This window comes from Gadus chalcogrammus, chromosome 6, assembly GCF_026213295.1.
Source record: "Gadus chalcogrammus isolate NIFS_2021 chromosome 6, NIFS_Gcha_1.0, whole genome shotgun sequence".
NCBI classification, from domain to species: Eukaryota; Metazoa; Chordata; class Actinopteri; order Gadiformes; family Gadidae; genus Gadus; species Gadus chalcogrammus.
In genome coordinates this window covers 8,196,945-8,216,177 of record NC_079417.1, presented here as the reverse complement: position 1 = coordinate 8,216,177, position 19,233 = coordinate 8,196,945, and the positions used below count along the sequence as shown (strand labels likewise).

Sequence of the window (19,233 nt, the reverse complement as noted above, 5' to 3'; positions counted from 1 at the left end):
GCGTGCACGTTGTGTTACGTCTTTTGCTGAAATACATGCAAATATTTCCCTTCCAACTTGCAGCCAAAAAAGGAAGGCTGTCAAACAGCGTGTTAAAGCCAGGCTTGTGCAGCCTTGCTGTGGTGTGTGTGTTCGGTTCTGCCTCATGCACCATGGGAGCGCGCTCCCGAGTCTTCAGGTGAATGGACAGAGGGAAGAAGAGCGGGGGTACGGTTCACTGTGCTTTGCATAAAGGAACAATTAGTGAAAATGAGTTGTGCCACTTCGATCGGGGCACATGCTTTTATGACAATGTATCTACTCTTCGTGACGGGATGCACCACACAGAAAGTAAGTAGAGATGATGTGTTTAATTGGGCTGCTGAAAACAGTGCATTGTAAACTTGTAAACGCCGTCAACTCTCAGCCTGCTTATGAAGTTGCGAAACTTGGGTGGGAGGAAACAAATCACGCGCAACAAACTAATAACAATACCTGCTGCAACAGCCCAATGCACTGCAAATTGTTTAGGCTTTAAATAATTGGGTAGTCCATTAATACGAGTACAACCACATAATTTTAAGTCAGTACTTCTCTGGATTTGTGTTTTACCTTATGCTTAGTACAGGCCTAATGTATGAATGCACACATTATCTGTTCTGTGTACAATTAGGCAGATACTCTTGCATTTGAAATGTGGAATTAATTAGCAGTTCTTCGATTTGTTTTCTTTCCATAAATTTGCTAAAAAAATCGAATGATGAAACCACTTGCACGTATATTACATCATGCTGTGACATTTCCATTTACCTTCACATTTTTAATTGACATCGGCAAGAGGAATTATTGCATTCTTCGCATAAATAAGCCTGCCTTATGCAATCGATATGCTCGATTGCACACACTTTCCTCAGAATCTTTCAAAGGGCATGTTGGTGAGGCACATGCTTGTTTTTGTGTAGGCATCTTCAGTGAACATGTACAAAGAGCGAAAACTGCCGCACATTCCAAATGTATCGTCCATAGTGTTTGAGACTGCATGCACTGGTGACCCTTGACGTGTATGAAGTCGCTCTATTATCAGAGGAAGTTGTCACTGATCAAAACATTGACCTTTTTCCTTTTTGTTAAAACACAAGCTGGTGGATTTTGATAATTGCCCTCCATCGATCCGCGGTTGGACAGTTATGAAAAAGTTTTTTTGTATTTTCTACGGGCATCGTTAAAGCCTTTATCTAGTGTGAATAATTCATATAGCAAGCAAAGTGAAGGTCTATCTTTGAGATATTTGGGCAAACATATATAAAAATAAATAAATATTTTTTTTATAAATATTTGTGTGCCTTAATCTATTATGTGACATAATCCTCATAAAAATCAATATGCTGTTCTTCCTAAATTCCTAATTTTCTTCTTGGGGTATGTGTGATGGGGGGGGGGGGGGGGGGGGGGGTCACTATAGTGTGACAACTTGTGTTGTATCACTGGAAGGCCGGCCTGTCACGAGTCGTCCCCACGGAACCCAGCAGGGGAATGGCGGCCCTTTCGAACCCGGCGGGCAACAAAAGGCCCTAGTAGAGTGAACGGTGGTGTCCCCGGGACTCAGTTCCCTGTTTAGTGTAGGGTTCTCACTATCTCTGCAATTATATGCCTGAGGGGGCCGCATAAATGGGGGCTTTGTCCTCCCTTCCCCCTTTTGTGTTATGTTGATTTTTGGAACGACGTAAACAAGCCCGGAATTTATTCTTTTCCTCTGGCTCGACAACCTTGGAGTTGTTGGACTTTCGTTGGCTTTGTGAAGAAGCAGAATATGTATGGCTGTTAATCGAAGGGTTGCAGCGTACACTGAAATCCCTCAACCTCTCCCGGAATCAACAGCTATGCAAACAGGAGATGAAGTCTCAAGTCTTTAGTTTGGGTGTTAACATGCATGACGAGAGAGAATGGTGTTGTCAGGGTACTCACTGGTTTGAGCATCTTTTAAAAGGCTAGATAGTAAGTAGTCTTCATGTCGTGTGGCTGCAGAAAAGGACTGCATAGAGGATCAACACATTATGCAAATAAATACAGTTAAACAAATGGACACTGATTCGTCCTTGTTGAGGGTCCAATTGTAGTAAAGGACATTATCAAATTGACATCTTCAAGTTGTTTTCCGAAATGTTGGAATTATTTCTGCTGAAACCAGTTGACAGCGGGCGACTGTAGAGAGATGGTTGTGTTTCACCAGGAGAGCCAGCGGCTTCTTCATGGGGAAATATGTTAATGGATTTACACCACAGACATGGAGGAGAGAGGGAGGGGACACACACACACACACACACACACACACACACACACACACACACACACACACACACACACACACACACACACACACACACACACACACACACACACACACACACACACCGAGCTGCTGCCATAACCCCTAAATACTTTACCACTCAATGCTTGCCACAGAGCAGCCTCCTAACATCCACGCCCCAGACACCCCCATACCACCCACGGGGGGAACCAGTAAATCAAGTGCTCATTTAGGCCCATGCTAGCTCAATAAAGTTTGTTGTTTTGATTCACAAAGCAAGGGGCTGAAACATGCTGAGGCAGCATAGCGGTAGAGATCCAGAGTGACCCAATGGAAACGCCTCTGCCTAATCAGGCCGCCGCACCAGTTGTTTGTAAACTCTGCCCTCTGTGAATGTGCAGCCGGGGACATGAGCCCACTCGATGACATCAAGGGGCAGATATGTGATAAGTCCTGGACTCGTGCATCACCGTTCTACCCAGCGGCAAAGCTTTGTCCTCCATCATCTACTGTTTTCTGTTTGCCCACTGCTTGCTGAATCCCCCTGTGGAGGGAATAACTTCTCGAGTGTGTGTGTGCTTGCGTGTGACTGACATTACTGTGCGAGCACGTTGTTGATCCAACTCCACCCCATCCAACACCGCTTGGACACATTTCTGCACATCTGTTGCACTTGGATGTGATTATCATCGGTATCCGATGCGGCCTGGAGCTGAATTCCGATTCACACAGAGTTAGAAAGAGAACTGCGCACACACGACAACAATAACAACAACAATAACAACAAACACCATTGTCGTGTCCATCCTTCTAGTCCAGGCTGGCAGGTGCCTCCGAGAGCAGTTTAAACTTGTGAGGCTGTGTCTTTCCTCACTCCCAGTTCCCAACCCCCCTGAGAGGCCCCACCTGGTTATGAGGGAGAAGATGAGGGAGGGATGAGAGAGGGAGGGGTGAGAGAGGGAGAGACTTAGGGAGTGGTGAGGGAGGGAGAGGCTAATTGGTAGTGGAGAGAGAGATTGAGGGAGAGGATTGTTTGGAGGGTATACTACTGTAAACGGTATGTCAAATATTGTTTTCTACGCTTTGGTTGTAATACAAAATAACACAATTATTCTCTCAGAAATTCAATTGAAAAAAAAATAATCTTTCACAGAGCCGTGCCCCTGCACACCACAACAACCTTGATGGTATTTTTTTTTCCTTTTCAGTTCACAGTGAAGAACTCAAAAGGGAGGTCAAACCCACTAGGGTTAAGCATATATTTGTAAAGTAACTACCAACATCCCCTGTCATTAAGTATAACTTCTTATTTAGACGTAGTCCAGCAAGATGAAAGCCGGGGAACAGTGCAGCGTGTCAGTGGGCCTCTAGCGAATGACCCCATCTGGGATGATGTTTCACTGAACAAGTCGTTTCAACAATTATATGCTTGGTTGATCTACTTGTGTCCGGGGGTACCCCATGTCACTCCCAGAACACGGAGCCACAACTGGGGCACCCTGGCCACCAGACTCTTATGTAAACGTCCAGCTCGCCTTGTACTCATTAAAGTGTTAGCATGGTTCGCCCACAATGCATTGCAGCCTATTGTTGGGGAGGAGGCTGGTGGTGGTGGTGGTGGTGGTGGTGGTGGCGGCGGACGAGGAGGAGGAGGGGGTCATTAGTCTTTTAGCCATGAGAAAAGACAACCTTGAATAATTAGCGGGCGAGCGGCGCTGAGCCGGGCTGTGATGTAACGCGAGCGAGGTGTGGTATTATAGGAATGCTCCATTTCCATTGGACAGTGTGGCCCAATGGAGGGTCTTTTATGTGTGTGTAGTCTTGCGTGGCGCAGCACAGGGGGGCAGTGGACCACCAGGTCGCCTTGTTCCACTGGCAGAGATGGTTCTGTCGCTCTCGGGCTCTGACACTGGTCTCCCTCGGGGTCACTGCCACACTCTTCTGCTCGGGTCAGGGATCCTTTTGGAAGGAGATCATTTGAAATGGATCGCTGAAGTGAACAGTCGTAAACCCTCAACACGGTCCGCCAAGAGAAGGAAAACATTTCATGGTTCTGTGTCAAGAGCGACCTCGGCTATCCGCAACTGACCAGCTTCTGCCTACGATGCTATACCTTTAAAAAAACAAAACCAAAAAAAAAAACGGAAGCCATTTTTGCGGGGACGATAGAGAGAAGAGAGGGAGAAAGAGAGAGAGGGGGGTGCCCCTTCTTTCTGTCCCCTACCGTACCCCTATTGTGTGTGTGTGTGTGTGTGTGTGTGTGTGTGTGTGTGTGTGTGTGTGTGTGTGTGTGTGTGTGTGTGTGTGTGTGTGTGTGTGTGTGTGTGTGTGTGTGTGTGTGTGTGTGTGTGTGTGGCCACATTCTCTCCACATTCTATAGAGGTTGCTCAACCCTGCCTCAATAACAACCAGCCCCAAACGAACAGCGCCTGGACTCCTGAGAGCCCTGGAGAGAATGGCATTCGTCCAGTTCAGATATCACACGTGTACTTCAGTGCCACTGCATGCATTTATAGTCATGTCGCGTGTGATGTCATTTTTTTCCTCAAATACAACCAGAATGTTCAAGTGAAACGCGACAGATTAATTAATTGGGAACACAAAATCTCAACAATTTCCAATGTCAAAACAAGACTTAATACCTTAATCGTGTTCCGGGACTCCTTTTGTCCTGTCTTGTGTATCACATGCTGCAAGGCTTTCTGCTCTTTTAACCAGGGGCCCTGTAGGATTGAGTTCCGAAAGAAACCGGTCTATAGTGTGGTCTTTCAGTCATGAATGAAAAAGTGCATAGTCATTTTGCCACTTAAAATAACAGTGGGGCGATTCCCCTTTGATAAACACACGCAAATAGAGAGAGACGGGCAGGAAAAGGTTGTCACTTGTTGTACTTGTTCTGTCAATGTTCATGCCCAGGTAGACATTATTTTTTGTGTTCTCTAGGACAAAGAGACTTTGTATATGGTCTTAGGGCCTAGGGCTTTTTTTGGAATGTCATTATTTGGGTATTTGCTGAAGTTCGCTGTCAAGTCCCAGATTTGAGAGGAAAATCTCTCTCCCCTGCTCTGCAAAGCACTGCTGGGGCTGAGTGCTGGTGGGGTTAGTTACCCGTCTGCCAGTCTGGGTCATTCCCATACTATAGAACCAAGAGGCCAAGACGGGAAAGCTCATAAATGCCCCCTACAGAGGAGTCTGGTGCTGAACTGCACGGTCCACCTCCACATCTGCCTGCACTTTGAGCCCCCATGCCCCCCTGACATCCAGACCACACCTGGGAGAAATTACAGCTATGATTCCCTCCCAAGGGTGACCCTAGCATGGCAGTACAGGAAAGCTCAGGCTTTGATATACTTCAGTGCAGTTGGGGGTTGAATAGGTCAGATTCAGGCCTGGGTGATGTTCAGACAATCAGAAGTCAGGTATATTGTATGGTCACAGCAGACATACTGTTGAAGAGAAAGTCATATAGTCAAACAGGTGATCCGCGAACTGGAAGTGTCTACAAAGATGGATGACAGATTGCATCTGTCAGGGAGGTTCCTGGGAAGATGATCTATTGATCTTGAATCTGTGTGGATCTCCAGATGGTGATGTCACGAGTGGATAGACGTGTAATGGCTGCTCGCCCTCACGCAGTCACACATGGTCAAATATGGTCCCTTGTAATCAGTGCACATTTTTTTTGCATGCTTTGCTGCTGTTTTATCTTAGTTGTATGAGCTCCATATGGTCCCAATTGCCAATACGATGGTAGGATGTTCATGCACATGGCGATTATTGACAACATGCCTTTGACTGCAGGTCTACTTCGACTGCGGTGCCAAGGTGGATGTGGTGGATGTCCAAGGGCTCATCCTTTCCCCGGGCTTCCCCTATAACTACTCGTCTGGGATCCACTGTGTGTGGCAGTTCTTTGTCCCGATGGACTACCAGCTTGTCCTGGAGATGTTTGACTTTGACGTGTTTGAAAGCCACGACTCTCCCGCTGTGTCATACTCTGAGGAGGAACTGACAGAAGAGGAGATGAAAACTCTCACTCCCAGACGTTTGGCGGCCGAGGAGGATGACGAGGATGACAACGAAGAAGACGCACTTTCGTTGGCCAAAGTTCTGATTGGCCGGAGTGAGCAGGTGTTCGCAAAGGGTACGCAGTCCTCCAACGGCGATGAGGTCCAGGATATGGGGCTGCAGGAGGAGCTGATGAAGATCGAGGGGGATCATGTCTCGGAGTCTGCCAAAAGAGCGAGCGATAAAGAACAACCTGACACCGGGGCAACGCCCCGTTCCCCCCGCCTCTGGATACCTGTTGCCCAGCCTCCAGGAGGTGAAGCTTCGGATTCCTCCATCTCCACCGCCTCGTCCTCTTCGCCCCTCTCCCCGCCACTGGGAGGTCTGCACTCCAGCCCGAGCTCTCAGCCAGGAGCTGCCCGGACCTCCACCACCACCACCACCACCACCGCCACCGCCTCCCCGTCGCCTCCGTCAGACACCGCCTCTCCGAGCCCCGAGACCGCGCAGCCGATGCTGGACGCCTGCCCCCACGACGTCCTCTACATATCCGACCTCATCACCTTCTCCTCCAGGTTCTGCGGGTCCAACCGCCCTCCCGGCGGCCAGCTGGTGTTCGGCTCGAGCCAGGAGATGGTGGAGGTGATCATGGAGCTCATCACCACCACCCACTGGGGCCGGGGCTTCGCCCTGCTCTTCCACTACCACAACCTGACCGAGCCAGGGGGGGATCGACGGACCTACGCTCACGCCCCTGGGCGGATGGACACGCTCCTGGCTGCTGTGAGCGCCGCGGTCTTCTTCGGCATGATACTGGCTAGCGCTCTCTGCATGATCTTCAGGTAACCAGGCAACTGCGTTTTACTGTTTTTGTTTTGTTTTCTTCTGAATTGTCGTTTTCTTTTGATAGAGATGAGGTCAATTCCGGTTACCTTTTTGTAGAGTTACTGGAAATCAAACCAATCCATCTACAGTTTCAGCCAGGGTCTGGAGTAGACCAGAAATAACAGTCGATAAAAAGATAAATTTATTCATTTTCACAGTTTAATACACGTCACATCACGTGTGTGTGTGTGTGTGTGTGTGTGTGTGTGTGTGTGTGTGTGTGTGTGTGTGTGTGTGTGTGTGTGTGTGTGTGTGTGTGTGTGTGTGTGTGTGTGTGTGTGTGTGTGTGTGTGAGACCTAGAGGAAATTCCAATGGCGTTGCACCAGAGCATTGTTGCTATGCTGATTTAATCGGTGTTAGGAAGTCCGATGGCTTCCACATGTTGTCAAATGTGAACTGAAAATGACTAAGAAAATGGCATGTAATAACTGATCCTCTCCCTGCTCCAAAAGGCTAGGGAAGATTAGGTTAATTAGAGATCTGGGGTGCAGTTATGCACACATGCAGTTACAGTACACAGCAATACACATAATAACCAACTTTTAAGCAGTAAGCAATACTATCGCGAACATAATTCTTGAAACTAGTTTCAGATTTAGTTTTTCTACTGTTTAGATGAATGCAATTCAATAAAATACAAGACAAGTTTACCGTACTAGTGTATGCAGAGAACAGAAAATTGCAATCTCGGATTTGCAATGAAGGAAACTGGGTTAGTCCGTCAGCAGTGTGAGTTGTACACACACACGCAGGCACACACACACTCGCACGCGCACACACGCACACACACACACACACACAGTTGACGCTGGCCTGACGTACCCTAGTGGTCAGGCAGGTTTGGCTACAGCTGCGCGGCCCGGCCTCACCTTGATGTGGGCCTTTCTCTCGGGGCATTTAAGGTACGGCACTTGGCTTCAATTCACCGCCAGCAACAAAACCAGGGGGGGCATGTGAACGTGAATGGGGCGGGGGAACCCAACGAGGAACAACAAGGAGAGAGTCCCGCTAGGCGCGCTCTCTGATTTCTGTTACAGATGCCTTTGTTTGGATGGGTTTTTAGAGTACAGGGGGAACGAGATCAAAGGGCAAACGCAATTGGCCGTTGTTCCCCTGGCCTCTCCCATAAGAGGAGCTTATAAGAAGAGTTAGAATGTAGGACCATACATAGGCATTTTAGATATTGTATGTGTATATTTATATAAATTAATGTCGTATTTGTTTTAATTGCCAGTCCCAAAAAACGTCATACAAATTAGAAAATATTCCTGAAATCATTAAGCACACTCAAAATGAATAATTTATGTTGATTCTTTACTATCGCTCCCGTTAACTTTGTAATGAGTGTAATTCATTTCAATGTTAACGTTCTTAAAATGTTGTGCTCTTGTACCAGTTGACGGCATCGCAGACGGAGTAGTAAACATCAGCGTCTCCGAACCCCCGTCTCTCCCATGTAACAGCAGGAAATGGGAAACACATGCGCAATAAAATGAAAGTGTAATTAGCAAGAAAAACAAAACAAGTCATTAGGAAGCTATGGGAATGCCTGGCTTTTATAGCTAAGAGGAACCACCAGTAGCTGGGCTTTCCCCTGTTGTATTCTACCGTGTGCTTGCTATAGCTGCTGTTTGCCGAGTTGGATAAAAAAGACGTTCATATTACAGTTGAGTAACAGTGAATGGCAGCTGAGGTTTATTTAATTGGTTTATATAGACTAAAGACTGAGCAATGTCACATGATACAGATTAAATATATTGGTTGTTTGAAGAGTGTTGGAGCGTTATTAATGGTTATATGGAAACATGTATGTCTCAAGGCTATATCATTCAGCATTGTGAATAAAGAAAGCTTAACTTGCAATATGCAAAATGCAGAGACCATGATGTTATTACAAGATATTACTTGTTAAGATCAAAAACATTTCAAAATATAACTATATTATTAATATAATATTTGAAACAAACCCTCTCACTTTTCTATGAACTGACTATATATCATCGGGATATACTGTTTAAGCTTCCCACAGTCGGGGAAATAAACAAATTACTTGCATAAATGTCTCAATAAAATGTCTTAAACACCTTCATAAAGGACATATCTCAGTAATGGAAGGGGACACATTGACATGACACCACTACAGAGCAGGTGTCATGACCTTTCAACGAGCAGGATAAGCTGTGAACCTCTTAGGGCGTGCTGTGTGGGGATAAAGCTGCTGAGAGTTGAGCTGAAGATGACCCCAAACCACCCAACGTTTGCGCGACCACACTGGTATGCTTGGGATACACTGCTGGTTTACCGCCTGCGCCGCAAAGCCCAGAGTTCAATGTTGGTGTTTGGGAGGAAGTCCTTTTTCCGAATTGTGATGGTCCAGTGCCTAACCCATGATATAAGGAGTCTGTAAAATCAGGGCATCTCTAAACAAAACACTTCTTCATCTTCTTGAAGCTGATTACATTTTGGTGCTTTTTGTTTTTCCAGACCTAAACTTTGTCCCAAGATATCCAACTCCTGTGTGTCAAGCAACTCTGAGGTACACACAACACACGCTTCCACTTTCCATATGCACTCCCAAGTATTTCCTTGTGTACTCTTCTCTATGTCTTCCTCTCCCAGGCTTGTCAGCTTTCTTGTTTCCATTGCTATGCCAATTGTTTGTGTATTACTTCTTGTTCTGCCTCATTTCCTAAATCTCTCTGCTGAGATGAATAAAGTATATCTTATCGTATTGTCTTCCAATATCTCTCTCTTTCTCTCTCGGTCACTGTCTCTCTCTCTCTCTCTCTCTCTCTCTCTCTCTCTCATCCCATCTCCTTGGGAATGGACCAGACATTCCTTCTCGAAGAATAAAGGCTCTGTCTGGGATCTCGGGGCATTTCCTTCAATATCCTTCACCACTTGAAGCAATTCCTTCATGTTCATCCCACGCTCCTCCTCCTCCTCCTTCTGCTCCTTGCTCCCTTGATCCATGCTAAACCACTCCTTTATTCATTGAGTGAAAGATATCATAAATCCACTAAACAGGGTGTGAACCTCAAATGCCTGTGAGGTAAACCTTTTAAGGGAGACGAAGAGGTGGACGAACATGGTGTTCAGTGGTCGTGGCTTAACGGTTGTGACCTGCGGGTGTTCCCGGGCTGCAGGTTGCGGCGGCCGTGGAGAACACGGCGAGCGAAGTCAGCGAGCTGCGGGTGGTCACGGCTAACGAGGGCGAGCGGGAGGTGAGCGAGGGGCAGCTCGCCAAGCGCCCTGCCCCCGGGGACCGGCGGACACAAGCAGGTATGTGTGTACACACACACACACACACACACACACACACACACACACACACACACACACACACACACACACACACACACACACACACACACACACACACACACACACACACACACACACACACACACACACACACACACACAGCCCTGTGCTGACCTGTTGCTGACTTTCACAGAAAGAACACAGTGTTCTGGTTTGAGTCCAGGCTATGATCCCACTGTGCATGCAGGAAAGGTAAGGTAATCAATATATTGCAGTGTTGCAGAGTGCTGTCCTTCTTAAACCGCTGAGGTGCAATACTAGAGAATCTCAAATGTCGCAGCTTTAAAAACGTTTGTTCACGTCTGTTTTTATCATACGATCCAACCTCGATTTGTGATGCGATCTCCTGAACACACACACACACACACAGTGGAAGAATGGGGCCTGTGTAAATGTTTCATTTTTTACCGCGTCTTCTTTCTCCTCTCGTCAGTCAGTACGGGGGGAGAGGCCTCCCGGGAGCTGGAGTTGTCTCCTGGGGGCCTGATGGAGCTCGACCTGGGGGCCGACGAGGTCTTCATCACGGCCTCCGACCCGAGTCACCCTGGCCTGCCGCTCTCGGCTCACACGGTACGTCCTCCCCATCGCTCCTCTTCTCACTCTTCCGTGGGTTCAGGGGCGTAGTTAAAATGGAAGTTATTTTGACGACGGTTCAAATGATGGCCGTTTTCCGCCAGTGGCAGGTTTTGATGTCCAAACTTGAACCAGAGCAGACATAACTAGGGTACAACAAATAAGTTAAGGGCTGCATTGCAAAGCCTATTGACCTAGAAGACCAGTGCATTGACCTGGAAGACCAGAATCAATCAGAACTACTGCCAAATTCTAGAGCCTGAAACTATGAACATGATGAGGGAATTGTGGGGAATAGCATGGCAGAGGGTCTGAGCGAGGCCGAAGCCAGGCTGCAGCCCAGCTTTATTCCCTGTCCTCCTTTGTGTTCTCCTGGGATCAGAGTTGGCATCAACGAGTGCTGGCAGGTTCTTTTTGAAGGACTGGCACAGTTTCCTGCAGCATACACTAATGGAGCATTATCCACAGAGCCCAGATTCTAATCTCCAGCTTGAAGTGTGAGTGTGCATGCACATTTCCATGCCTCTCACACACATTGTGTGAACTTTTTTTCCATCTAGCTGATTTTACACAAAAGCAAATAATTCAGATCAATGTCATTATGGAGCAGGTAGAAGCAGCCTGGGCTTAGGCCGTGGACATCGGGAATCGAACCAAGAATCCCCAGACTGGGAGTCTTATAGCCGCCGCACTAGCTCATACCTGAAACTGTTGTTGTGAGTAGCACTTATGAAATAGGTTTACTCTCACGTATGTGCAAACCACAGTAAAGGTTGAGACAAGGTCATGACCAGACCTTTCAAAGCGCTTGCATCTAGGGTTTCATCCCTGTGACGTGTTTCCAGGAAGGCTTGGCGATACGTCTTGTTCAAAAGTGACTTCAGTAGGTGGCTTAAGTTGAGTTACCTTATTAGCTAAATAATTTCTTGCTTTGTGTATAAGGTAAAAAGTTACCCATGTGCCTTACAAGGGCTTTAGTAACCAAATAAACTGGTTTTAAACCCACTTAATTCGTGTCTAGACAACGCTAACGCCTAGTGACTCTGTGTGAAGGATTATCTAGGCTCTTTCTCTCTCTCTCCCTTTTCCTTTTTTATTCTGCTTAAGTTCTTTCTCTCTGTGCTGGAACCTTCAGGCCTTTTCACCCTCCGGATCATTCCGATTGTTATGGCATTAATGTGGGCCTCACACATTGAGCCTATCGGGGACAATTAGCTCGGGACATTTCAACTGCTATAGCCGCATCAGCGTAGGTAGCCCTTTTCCCGGACCAATACATTTAAGTGTCCCAAGGACTAGATATTAGGGCTGTCAAGCGATTAAAATATTTAATCACGATTAATCGCACTAATGTCATAGTTAACTCACGATTAATCGCAAATCTTTTTTCTATGCTAAATATCCCTTGATTTCTTTGTCCCATTAATTTTTCTCATTTTAATGCTCTTATCAACATGGATAAGTGCATCGGCTTGCCTTGTGCAAATGTTTTTTTATCGATAACATTGGCATATACTGATCAAAACAGGAAGATACAAAAAAAAGCCTGTAGTGCAATTAAACGATGAACATACAAACATACTGCCTTGAACATAGCAGTCAGGCTACTGCTTCTTTGTTTTGAGCCAAAGAATTTGCGTTAATCGCGCGATAAAAAAATTAACGCCGTTAAAATTGTTTTGCGTTAACACCGTTAATAACACGTTTAACTGACAGCCCTACTAGATATCAATAAGTGCTCCATTTGGGAAGAAAAAACTATTACTCAACTGACATACCTAATTACACATTTGTAACACCACCATTTGTAACTCGGGTTGGAATCCTTTCCTGCCTGCATTACAGCTTTAATATTCATAAAATAATGAATAGGCTTGTAAGCCACATTTGCGTGCTGCTGGCTCGCTGAGTGCGCCAAACTAATCGTTCCAGTTCCTTCTTAATAATCCATGGAGGTAGCGCACCCACGCAATCTGGCCGTGAACTGTAGTTGATGGATTATATTAGTTTCTAAGCTGTTTTGCTTCATACCCCCGCCCCCATATTAACTGTTGATGCCCACTAACATTAATACATCAGCATGCTTGAATTGACATCATTGTATATTAGTGATAACAGACTTTTGTGATACAAAGTCGTGATGTTGTGCTACATGATGGCCTTCCAAATATCCCATCAGCCATCAGATTCATGTTATCTAGGTAGCTGCCTGGTAACCTTTTGCTGTGAAATATTCAACACATCTGTTCATATTGCTCCCTGATTTAACATCTAAGCTAGGCTTGTTCTGCCCTACCGTTACGCAACTTGTCCTTTTTGTTTTGAGTCAGTTATTTCTAGTGATCACTTGGCTTATCCCTTCCACAACACAGAAGGCCCAGATCAGTAAGAAGGTCGTTTTTCATTCTTTCCTCTTCGTCCTATCCGCTTGTCTTTCCACCATTCCTTGCGTATCCTAGCGGGAGCGATATCTGCGCTACAGTGACACCGGCCCCAGGCCCCTGAGCGACTGGCCCTTGCCCGACCCTGCCGCCGCCACCACCACCTCCTCTCAGGGTCCGACTGCAGCCAGAACAGAGGGCGGTTCTGGCTGCTCTCGGCCCAGACCCAGAGCGTGGAGCGTCCGCACCTTCCAGGACTACCTGCCTCCGCTCCACAAGAAGTGGTGCAGCTGGAACTCCTCCAGTCCCTTCACAAAGCTGGTGGACACTGTGAGAGCCACCATCACACCCCTCTCTGTCATGGTCCTGTCTGTCTATCTTTCTCCCTCCCATCTCTCTCTTTCACTTACTCACATCTTTCTCTCTCTCGGAGCTTTCAAGTCAGTGGAGGCTGAACTTTTTGTTGTGATCCCTTTTTTTTCTAGTAGTGAATATTTCAAGCCTTTGGAAAGAGTTTGATTGAAAACTATTGACATGCACCAATCAAATATCCTAATTGGAGGAGGAAAAGTCTAGACGATTCCTGGCTCGAACCCCAATGTCTACCTGAGTGCATCCATGTGCTAGCAAGATGCTTGACCCCTACCTGCTCATGGATGACATACCTCATCTAAATATCTCTGTGGATCAAAGCTTCTGCTAAATCAAATCTTAGTTAATAACAAAAGTAAAATTATTAATATTGCATTTGGACTGTTCTTAAGGGGGAACGAGTTTGTGCACTGTATACAAACCCCAATGCTGAAAAAAGTTGTTCCACTACCACTGACCAGGGGGTTGAATGTCACCTGCAGACTCTTCCCAGCCTGGGGGCGGACCGAGCGGGGGACAACGGCAGGAAGGTCTTCTCGGAAGCCCACTTGTCCAACAAGCCGAGCTCCGTCGCCGACTCGGCCGTCAGCAGCGCCTCCTACCCCCTGACCCTGACCGCCCACCAGCAGCGACGCCTCAACTCCACCAGCAACCTGCGCCGCTCTCTCTTCAACGGCTTCGGCCTGCTCTGCGGGACGGACGACCCGGCCAGGGCGACCCCAGGGGCGGTGGAGGCACGGGCCCCGGGCCCCGCCTCCTCCTCGCCTTCCGGCCAGCAGCAGCAGCCGCAGGACAGGGGCTCGAAGGGCGGGAAGCGGCGCAACCTGAGCACGGACGGAACCGACCACGTCAGCGTGCCGGTGTTCGCCATCTCTGAGGAGGAGGACCGAGAGCCCCTGGTCCCAGCGGAGCACCTGGCTCAGACATCCTTCTCCTCCATCTCCTTATCCCCGTCCTCCTCCTCCACGGTGAACGGACAGGCAGGGGGCTTGTACCAGGAGAGAAGGCTCACCCCGCTGTGCTAGGCCGGAAGCCCCCCAGCAGCCCTGGATGAGCTGAGGGGAGGCCGGCATAAGCTGCCATCCATTCAACCCCATCCTCCCCCGGCTCGGTTGCCACCGACGCTGAGAAGGAGCCCCGCCTTTGTCGTTGATGCTAGCTCTCCCCTCAGCCAATCAAGTGTTGTGCAGTTTGACAGGCAAGGTGAGGTGACCAGTGGCGTTTGAGGATGGGCAGAGCCTGGACTCTCCACTAAAGGCCTGCCCTGGGGAACTCTTTTGGTCCTCATGTGTGGAACCTGCCCTCCACAGAGCTCTAAATTGAGCTGAAGTTAGTAGCACCTTTAGTGTCCTGCAGGCGATAAGACCGCACTACAATATTTCTATTTTTTCATGTGTTTGAACAAAGATTGACCATAATGCTATTGCAATGCCAGGGAACTGGCTGACTGTCTTTTGTATTAAGAAGAAAAAACAAATGTATAGATTGGATGAAAACGAGAACATTCTATTTAGGACTCCCATTTATTTTCAGTGCACTTAAGTTTTCTATTTGTATACTGTTTGATACACTCCAACATTTGCACTTTCAATATCTCACTAATTGCGGCTCATTCATTTTGTGCCAAATCTTTATCTGCATTTTCAGTCTTTTTCAGTACATGCTTATGCTTTTCAATGACAGTACAGCAGAATATAAATTCTACATTAATATCACTGTTTAATGTAAAACTTGAAAATCTCACCTGTAATCATGTCTGAAGACGATTTTGGATTAAAAAGGGAATTAATTGTATAAACGCAGTTACTAAAGCATTAGTGCTGAAGAAATAAAAGGTTGACTCTGAACTTAAAGAAATAAAAGCATGTCAAAGGGCTGTGTTCTGTTGTGTCTCAACATATTCTATGGTTCACTTAATAGAAGGCCTTCCTGGAAAAAACATTTCCTTCACAAGCTAAGGCTGCTTAATGTATTAATTCAAGAAATGTCCATGGCAGGATTGTGCAGTGTCTGAAGTACAACCAGTACCAGCCAAATTAGCTTAAGACAGTATTTTAAAATGTTTTTATTAGTGCAGACCAAGAGGCATGTTGGATCCTTTGCATCGAGATTCCTGGGTGGCCAATACACTGTATACTAACTAGTCATAACACCAGTGCCAAATACAGTAAGCCAATTGCGATTTGCCTTTAACTCCTAAGCCTTTAAGGGGGGGAGGGGGAGAAACAACAGTAATCAAATGAAATTGGAGAACACCAAATGAACATCCCCTCTCTACATCTATTAAAACACAAATGCTTGTATATATATATTTAGAAAAAAAAAGAAAAAGAATTGTGTCATGTTTTGTGTGTGGGCGACAGTAAATACTGCCGTGCATGCACCCTGTGCCACACATCCTTGCAATGAGGTAGAATGCAACCTGCATCAAAGTGTGTTCCACTGGCCTGGAGAACGAGTACCCAGGGAGGGGGAGCAGTGGTGAGTTGCAAAGCCTCTTTAAAGCTCCATTCCTGTCGGAGGTGGCTTGGGACTGCTTATTAGTGGGCCCAGATCTCCTCCGGTGAGAGGGTCATTAAACAGAACCCCTCTGGGTCTCCGGAGGGGTCGGGGGGGGATTCGACAGGGCCTGTGTGTGTCGACGGCCTGAGCTGCTCAGGAATGCCAGTGAGAAAAGGACCACCACTAACTGGGGGGGGGCGGGGAATAAGTATTCATGATACATGACTCAAAACACGTCAACCTACCAGAACTCAACACTCAGACTGAAGCTGGGGGGGGGGGGGGGGGGGGGGTACTGTGTATTCTGTTATGTTGGGAATGATCTACAAAAGGGTGACTCTCGCACCCGGCAGTTGCAGCAAGGAGGTGGAGTGTCTAATGTCGTGGAAGCCTTTTTATTTAGAGCTTTCTTCCATAGCCCGGCTGTCCAATCCCACATTATTGATCAAGGTAATAAGGAAGCAGGAAAAATGTGTAAGCGTTGGACAAAAACTAAACTCTAGTAAAGAAATTCAACCAATCCTAAATCTGGATGTTGGGCAGTACTAAGACTGATGTATTAATTATAAATGCTTCAAAGAGTACGTATGTACCAGGTTTTATAATGATAGTGAATCGAAGAGAAACAATAAAAATGAAAAAAAAGGTGAGTGCAAAAATAAATAAAAAGAAAAATCGCAGGTAAACACAAAGTTTGCAAGCAAGACCTCTTAACCAAGCATCTACAGACAGAAAATTGCAGATTAACATTGTACACATTCAAAAACTTGCTACCCTCTAATTCACAAGACAGTAAAAAACAAAAGCAATGATTTACACAAAAACTTCCCTCCGTATGGTCTACACACAATTTCTCTAAATTAACCAAACTTTATCTTAACTCAATCAAAACCGTATTTCAATATGAAAGCCTTTTAGAACAACGGCTGGCCCTTGGAGATCCCAACCCAAAAAAATAAAACAAGGTGAATTACCAAGCAGTAGTTCAAGTAAACGTTGCGCTTACATTATATTTGAGTGGGGAAAACCCCACTCCAGGACCACTGATTGGATAGCATATAATTGCCATTTTAATTTAAAGTTTAATTGCTCTTCAACATGGAGAGAACTCTCATTAATACCTAGCAATTATTGAATTTAATAGAAGTATAGACTAGATTTTCGCATTGCCTAATCACAGAAAATAAAACAACCACAATATTACAAAAGATTGAGCCCTAATTTAGCAAGTTAATACTATAGGGTCAACAAGCCGTAGGAAAATATTTACCTTAAACGGGTATATTGGCACATTATCAATTCCAGTTTCCCTAAAAAACAGCAACTCTCAAAACGTGGCTAAACACATAAACTTATAGGAGCGAAATGGCAACAGTATACAAACCAATTAAGACAAAAAAAATCTCAAAGTTCAGTGCTTCGAAAGCAAGATACGCGTACATTCGCCATCCAACCATTGTGCATTGAACACCAGGTTGCCCTCATCCCTTACTACAAGGGTCTTAGAGAACCGTCTTTAATACACTGGCCTTAATCAGCTTGAGGTTGATTATCCCCAGCAAAGCATCTCACGAAGGCCAGGGTCAGTTCCCTCAGAAAGCAAAGCACTACAACAATCCTTCCCTGATAAAACCTCCCACAGACATGAAATCCTACACAATAATCACATGGGATTCCCATCTACCCTATTATGCATTAGAGGGATTGGGGTGGGGGGGGTGGTGGGGAGTCTCACCTCTGCCTTGGGAAAGTCCCGTTCCTTGTAAAACCTTGGTGAGGTGGGGGGGGGGGGTAATCCCTTACAAACCACCACAACATTTTAGACACATGGCCATACATGCTGTATGAGAGCCAGCAGTTTAAATGGACTTCCAGCCTTCTGGAAGTGCATAGAGAAGGTGTGCATGTCAAGCGAATATCGACCCAACATATGAACACGTCTCAATGTTCACAGAAAGCCCTGGAAACTGCAATTATCAAAATAAAGAAAGTCAACTCCGGGGTATTGCCTTTTAAGTTATAGCTATTCAGGCACAGATAGATGGGAAACTATATATCTATATAAAATGAGGAATTATATACATATTATGCGTATCATTAGCATACTTCAACACACAGATACAGTCTATGGCCTTAATCCATTGCAGATTGCTTTACTCGCTCTGAATTGAGATAGAATATTGCAGTTTGTTTTGCTTTTATGAACATGGCTAGGATAAAGCCAGATAGCGACTGTGTCCTCCACTGATGACGTCAGCTGCTAAAACCAACCAATCAGTGGCTGCTGCTACAATTCACCACAAGTTTTGCTGCGGGGTTTCAACTCTGGTTGTGTTTTTTTTTTAATAACAGCAGCTGTTGGTCACTTGGCCAGGCCTCAGTAGCAGATTTAACCGTTAAGCACTGTGCATAGCTGTGTTCTAGACAACCATGTGTCGCATTAAAAATCCACATGTAACATTGATGCTTACTCCTGCTTTGATTGTAATGTTTTGCGACGGGCCATTCCCTGGGGAAGCATTAAACCTGCCCCCTAACCTACACATCTAACAAAAATAAAAACATAACAACCACGAATCCTGACAGCGAGCGCTCCACGACTTCAGCAAAGGTGTGTGGTTTATCTCATTCTAATGTAGAGAGGTCCAGTCCCTGTTGTGAGTCAGTGAAACCATCCCTCTGCTCCTTCAGTTCTTGAAGCGAGTCTGCTCACATATGTGATTGAATTTCCTGGAATGGACACACACACACACACACACACACACACACACACACACACACACACCACACACACACACACACACACACACACACACACACACACACACACACACACACACACACACCCACACACACACCACACACACACACACACACACACACACACACACACACACACA

The 19,233-nt window shown here is 46.2% G+C and overlaps 2 protein-coding genes across 3 annotated transcripts in view; one reads left to right on the top strand and one right to left on the bottom strand.

Moving 5' to 3' along the window:
• The first annotated feature begins 21 nt into the window (after positions 1-21).
• On the top strand, positions 22-15,708 carry si:dkey-112e17.1 (uncharacterized). 2 transcript variants are annotated; one of them, XM_056592049.1, is made up of 7 exons: positions 22-330; positions 6,089-7,137; positions 9,666-9,717; positions 10,328-10,463; positions 10,939-11,075; positions 13,538-13,789; positions 14,314-15,708. In XM_056592049.1, exons 1-7 carry the CDS (start codon positions 250-252, stop codon positions 14,854-14,856), a joined length of 2,250 nt encoding a protein of 749 aa, XP_056448024.1. In that variant the 5' UTR covers positions 22-249; the 3' UTR covers positions 14,857-15,708. The 2 variants fall into 2 exon arrangements, with proteins under 2 accessions (XP_056448024.1, XP_056448025.1); XM_056592050.1 differs by lacking the exon at positions 13,538-13,789 and having other exon boundaries at positions 26-330; positions 14,314-15,707.
• chfr (checkpoint with forkhead and ring finger domains, E3 ubiquitin protein ligase) overlaps positions 14,481-19,233 on the bottom strand; it is a 16,870-nt gene continuing 12,117 nt past the window's right edge. Inside the window, 1 exon segment of the mRNA XM_056592051.1 lies at positions 14,481-19,063. Within this exon segment, the coding sequence (XP_056448026.1) occupies positions 19,021-19,063 (43 nt within the window). The 3' untranslated portion in view covers positions 14,481-19,020.